This window comes from Varroa jacobsoni, unplaced genomic scaffold (genome assembly GCF_002532875.2).
Source record: "Varroa jacobsoni isolate VJ856 unplaced genomic scaffold, vjacob_1.0 contig02573, whole genome shotgun sequence".
Classification (NCBI taxonomy): Eukaryota; Metazoa; Arthropoda; class Arachnida; order Mesostigmata; family Varroidae; genus Varroa; species Varroa jacobsoni.
In genome coordinates, this window is record NW_019214845.1 from 1 (window position 1) to 6,487 (window position 6,487).

At 45.1% G+C, this 6,487-nt stretch overlaps 1 protein-coding gene across 1 annotated transcript; it reads right to left on the reverse strand.

Annotated features, from left to right (window-relative positions):
* Positions 1 to 1,056: 1,056 nt before the first annotated feature.
* On the reverse strand, positions 1,057 to 5,706 carry LOC147751843 (uncharacterized). Its single transcript, XM_086973337.1, has one exon. The coding sequence runs from the start codon at positions 4,769 to 4,771 to the stop codon at positions 2,969 to 2,971; it is 1,803 nt and encodes a 600-aa protein (XP_086829463.1). The 5' UTR covers positions 4,772 to 5,706; the 3' UTR covers positions 1,057 to 2,968.
* Between the last annotated feature and the right edge of the window lie 781 nt (positions 5,707 to 6,487).

A 6,487-nucleotide genomic window follows, 5' to 3' on the forward strand; every position in this document is an offset into this window, starting at 1 on the left:
ATAACAACGAATTGAATCAATAAATTTCATTGTATTTCTGTTGAAAGAATATAAACCTATTAATTGCTTTAGGCCAATTAGATGGCGCATACTATACATTTCGTAGTGCTCGCTTAGTCCTGCAAGTGTTTACAAGCATACAATAACTACTGTTCATTTTGATTTGTACGATATCCATACGATACAACGATACCCATAACATATACTAGCCACTATAATTACAGGTACAATCTGTCAAGAGTTCAGGCAACCAGGTACAATACATGGATTAACCATGAAACGATCCTCAGCTGTCAACTTCAAAGTTTACTAATACAGAAAACCGTAATCGCTATTCAAAAGAAACAATTTGTAAGTAGAGTGTAGAGAGAGAAGTATCGAAATTTATTTGGCCCGATCGAGGCTGAAAACTATTGACAGTCGACAGCTAATTGTACCCGCTGGAGGTGTCGTATGGTGCTCCGTGCGTAATCTTCATTGTGCACTTCATCGCTTCACAATCACTGGTACAGATAGTTCTTATCCATTTCAGTCGAATACACTTCTTATAGATTCTAACAAAAACGTATTGGCACGAAATGCGGCACGTAATTGCTGAAGCTGCAACTTTGGCACGTTAAGGCTTACCTTGACAGCAATGCTTAGCGTCAACGACCTGAACCTCAAATTTAAAACAGTGGAGCAGGCAACGTTGGAGGTCCTCTAGCTTCTATTGCAATTGGTTTCCTATCGTCTTGAGCAGCACAACCTGATCATACCCATAACGCGTCGCTACTAAATATGGCCCGAATAGTACCACGGCCAAAATTGTTCGTATCGATATTTAACGTACAATTTCCATAAAGAGTACCAGGTATTATATCGTAATCTAGTTGTCGTCGACAGCGTGAAATGTTTTAGACTTTTTTAGGGGTAGAAGACGCTATCAATGTAACTATTTATTGTTGTATATCACGTTCACAGTATTCCAGTATAAAGGCTATTCAAACCGCATGCCAGATATAAGCGTTCGTCTTCAGCTAGAGTAATAATAACAATAATAAAGACGCACAGACACCCATGTGAAGTATTACATGCCTCAGCTTGATCTCTTTTATTAGTTGATATTTATATTACTTCACAAATAACTGTATGTTCGTGTACGAAGAACATCTGTTTCTACACCTACTATGCGGTTCTCTGCGTCTCGTTTATCGTGGTCATTATGGCCACATTCCACATCTGTGACCGTCTTCAGCGACTACGCGCACTCACTACCTTTAAGTGGACAGGACTAACGGTACAAGATGCTAGACTTGAACATATATCAATGATTGCATCATTCTTAGCCTTTGCAACATTTGTGCAGACGACGGCCTAATTTTACCTTGTTTCTTAACCCAATCGCGCTTGCTAACTCTGACTACACCCTCATAATACAGGAGAGTGTGCACCCATTGTGCTTGATTATTTTCTCGCATAGTACACTTGAAATGCGTTTATTCAATTGTTGTTCGATTGCAGTTCACTGATCAATATGTATATAATTTTCTTTTATGCCCCTTTGTTGGCTATATCATCACCATCCTTGCCCGCGTCGTCATCATAGTTCTTAGTTGTGTTATTATTGTCATTCTTTTGAAATAGCACCGGATATGGCGGAAAGCCCCACGTGTTGTAAAAGTATAACAGTAGTCTGTTCTGATCTGTTCGTATATAATACATAGGGCTGAATTGACCGACATGTTGAAAATGACGTGCATTCTATTCTCAACACTGACCCACTTTGCCCCGTCAGAAAGGTATATATATGTATATTTATAAGAGAAAGAGCAACTAACAAATTTCACAATTACAGAAATTCAATGAATTACACCTCTGTTGCGTCAAACTGTGCGTTGTGCCACCCTCGCGTAAAGTTTTAACTTCAGTAGTTTCATCACCTTTATAAAGAACGTTTATACCAGGAACTCTCGTAAAGCAAAGAGCAATGCAAGTAGTTAACGAGCAGACCAGTTTACAGATCTTCACAGAATTGCTACCGATTTTCCATCTGTCGACTTGATGGAGGCTGCAAGCGATACCATGTATAATAATCATTCGTTCGGCTTCGTTGCAAGTTCCTAATTTTAAGCGAAAAATATAAAATGTCAATTCCCTGTTAGTTATCTGGAATGCTAAACGGCCAATGTTATAGACAGCGCTACGTCTATGCGGGCCTGGAAAGATGGAATGAAGATTAGCAGCAAAATACTATTTTAGCATCTATAATGCCTATTTATGTGTATTTCATACTGTGCTCTTACATAATAAAACTTGTTAAATGAACAGTAATATTGAAAAAATATATGAATATAGTCCAACCATCACCTTCCTTACGGCTGAGTTGTTGATAGTCACATGACATCGTTCAGCATGAGACCAGCTGCGAGCTGACATGTTCGCTGAACTGTTTCTTTGTGGAACTGCAATTAGGCCATTGTCGTATGGTATTTTGGACCGACAGCTATAGCTGTAAGCCTGGGGGTACTTTCTATTTGACTCCTTTCTTTGGCAAAAACCGAGTCAACTCATCTGACTATCCGGTTGTTCTCAAGTGTAGAGGCGTCTACACGCGTGTTTTACTGCATTAGATCAGTTCATTTGCTCAAGTGCTAATACGATTTGCACAATTACACCAACCTATGCTACCGCTGCGAGTGGACACGTCCAACTCGAGGATGTCCTTGTAACTTCAGTCTGTGGTCTGTAACCACAACATTCGCATTTGTCCATAAACTGGACACCACTTGAACAGCAATATCATGAGAGTACCCTTAAAGTCACAATTAATATAATAATGGTGATGATAGTTGATGCGCAGCTCAAACGCTGAAATTCGTTGGGGAGACTTCACGGATAGTTCGGTTTAGTGAGGCGCATTTGCAGCCGCACGGGCGGCGTAAGTTTGTAACCCGCTCGCGGTCGCCTCAAACGCAGAGTTGTCTAACTAGCGTCTGGCGACTCGTTCGTAACTTTGCCATTCCTGTTGTCGACGAAGATCGTCGGGGTACGCGCTGTCGCCGTTGTTACCGTATACCCTGTTGTACATACCGGCAGATACTTCGGCAGATGCTAGCGACGAGCCCATGTCAGTAGAATAGTCGCGCGGCCCCGCAGGCGACCTGCGATAGGAGTCGTCCCGGCGACTGTACAGTCCCAACTCTTCGTACGCATTGACAGTTGCTGGCCCGCGTGACTCAAAGCGACTCGAGGCCACGTAGGCAGCACGATCATAAGCGCGACTGGCATAGTCCGGCTCTACGTAACGAGCTCGCTTACCTCGAGGCTCATCAAGATAGTCGGGATTGACCCGGTTGCTCGATGCTGGTAGCCGCGAATTGGGACCAGCGAACTCGGCTGCCGCAGCCACCGCGCCTCGGGATCTTGGAAAAGCTGCCTTGTTGTTGCTGTTGTACGATGCCGGCGCGCCGCGATTATTATGCTGATGCTGCTTACCACCACCACCACCACCACCGCCGCCGCCGCCGCCGCCGCCGCCTCCTCCTCCTCCGCTTTGGACGCCACTACGTCCTCCGGCTCCGCCGTTTGAGCCACCGTTCGAGAATTTATTATGACCGCTGGTGCCAGAACCCCCGTTCGAGAACTTATTATGGCCGTTCGTGCCACCGCCGCCAAATTTCTTCGACCCCTGGCCGCCCTTACCCCTTCCGGAGCCACCTCTTCTGCGGCCACCGCGCGGCTGCGAGCCCGAACCCGGCACCGGATGTCCAGCCTTTAGTAGGGCTGCCTTGGCCAGCTTCTGCTGTTTGCGCAATCGCTGCTCATCAATCTGCGACTGCTTTTTGGCCTTTTGGTCGCGTGCGACTTGCATCTCTTTGGCCGATGCCTCCATCGACTTGAGTTCATCGCCGGTCAGTTCAAGCTTCTCGCAAAGAAACTTCTTAAGCGATTCGCCAACAAGCTGACCACCTTTTGGCGTCCACATGGCCTCATTAGTCTCCATGGTACCCTCGCGGCGTGAGATATAACGTAGATCGAGCAGACGGAGCCAAGGAGTTTTCGCTGCCCAGTCCGCCATACGCTCATTGATCTCGCGGGCTTCGGCGTTGAATGCCGTTTCTGGTAGCGTCGCCCAGCTCACCGATAGGCACTTGTCGTGGATGTGGATTTTCTCTAACAATCCCTGCACCTTCGTTATGTATGCACCTCGCTCATAATCCTCTTTCGTGGTGTCGGTTAGACCGCCGAACCAGAGCGTGTGGAAGCCACGTCCAGTGACGCTATTATGGTCCAAGCCGATGAGCAGGTGTTTTGCCATGCCGTCGACACCATCGGTAGCTTTCGTACGCCAGAACGAACGCGGAGCCCGACCAATTTGATGGAACATGTTGTACGGAGACTTGCGTAGTTTCGCGAACATGCCGTCGGAGATAGCCATGAAGTGTGGGCGTGGATCGGGTGCCGGTGCTTCCTCAATACGGGCGACTACCTGTACACCGCCTTCGATCTGGCCCTCGAGCTCGGCGATCCGAGCAGTTTTCTCAGCAACCTGTTTCTGGCACTCGGCCAGCTGACTTCGCAGCTCACACACGTCGCATTCAGCGGCCTCATCGTTCTTAGCCTCTAACTCAATGGCTGAATTGTAGCACGACTCGCACATCACGATCTCATTGGACGTATCGCCAGATTCGGCGGATTCAGTGGTCTCCGGCTGGGGCGTTTCCGTAGCCACTGCGTCTGCCGATTCTGAGAACGCCTTCTGGAGGCTCTCCGTCTTTGTTGCGTCCATCGTAACCGTAATGGCAAACGCAGTTAGAGCAATCAGAAAGCCACAGTAATACCACAGATAGTGCGGATTATTATCTGTGCGAGTCACTTATCTTAGTACTAGTTCGGTAAGCTAGTTAGCTAGCCACCAGATACCAAACAACTGCACAATATAAGCGTGCTACAAATTAGCCGACGAACGGATTTGGGTTAGTTGGGCTGAGAATAACACTGCGCAATGCACACACACACACATACACAGTTTGTTGTCGCTGGCGAGCACAACGTCCGAAAATCGATCAGGGCCACAACTGGAAGTTACGTTTGCAGAGAAACTGAAAACAATTCGAATCGTGCCCCTGTTCAAACGGAGCTCGCTATGCCTTAGCGCACAAAAACCTTTTTCCCGCAGATCGCATACATCGAATACGATACGACTAAGTATTATGCGTTAATACAAGTCACTCAGTGAAGTTTTTCCCTCTCTCTCTCTCTCTTTCTCTCTCTCTCGAGATGTCCGAGATGATGGTAGGTCTCGTATGAACCGTGAGGCACAAAAATGGCCGGCCAATCACAGCCAACAAGCGACGAGCGAAAGATAAACGATCGAATTGAACTGGTGGTGATAGATAACGTAGGATGGTTTGCGCACCGATTCACACACCCGATACGCGACGCAATGACAGCTACAAATGCTACGAAATGCGGCTGACGGGCACGTTCGATCCCGGTAAACGCGCTCCCAAAATGAGTGTTTTCGTATCAACTACTGCAACGCCTGCTGCAACGATGACATGACATACTAGAGCAAGCCAAAGGCGTAAACAGGCGGTGCTTCGAAATGCTGGCGCGAAACCACACATTCATTCGGATTCGACGCTTAGCGTAGGCAAGTGATTGGAAAATGGACCGATGGATTCGACTACAGTAAGTAGGCCGGCTGGAAATGTGACATTCCGCATGTATTGAATATATAAGCTGACTGTAGCGATAAAAAAAGTAGTAACCACGAAATAAATGTTTTGAGATTTACGCTCAGAACTGCGTTAGTATAAAATCAGCCCGAACAAAGCGGTTTCATAAAGGAAACGTAGCGCGCCAAGTTTCAACTTGTAGGAAAATTTGTTTACCACTTAATTTGCTTTATATATACGTAGTTATGGAACTTTATATACATGCAAGCATATGTACAAGCATAAGCACATCTCTGTATCGGGCTATGACAAATCTTGAGATCGTATTAATATGATTACACGTTATATTCTACACCATTAATGTCTGGCAAGATAAAAAGCTACTCAATGTTAGAGGGAAGTCAATAGGCATAGAGTAGTAAAATAGCTATCCAGTTGTTTCTTATAATACTTCTGCATTGTCTATGGAAAAGACTTTTTTTTAATTTCGAAACGCCTGACCAGTTTTTTTTAAAAGGCCTTTTTAAAAGGGAGTTAAAATTATATGTTACATGCGTGTAGATGTGCTATAATCTGCATTCATATGAGCCAATTATATTACACTCTTGAGTAAGTTGAACATATATATATATATATATACACACACACAAAGGATCTAACGCTTTTATTATTTAATTAATAATTTAATCTTAATTTCGCAAAGCGCATGTTACAAAATATTCCCTCACTGACTTTAAAATAATCTGGGAAAAATTATTCTTTCCAGCAATGGCTGAGAATTTGTAAAATGTACAACTGTAAAAATGACTTCCCTTTTAAACTCT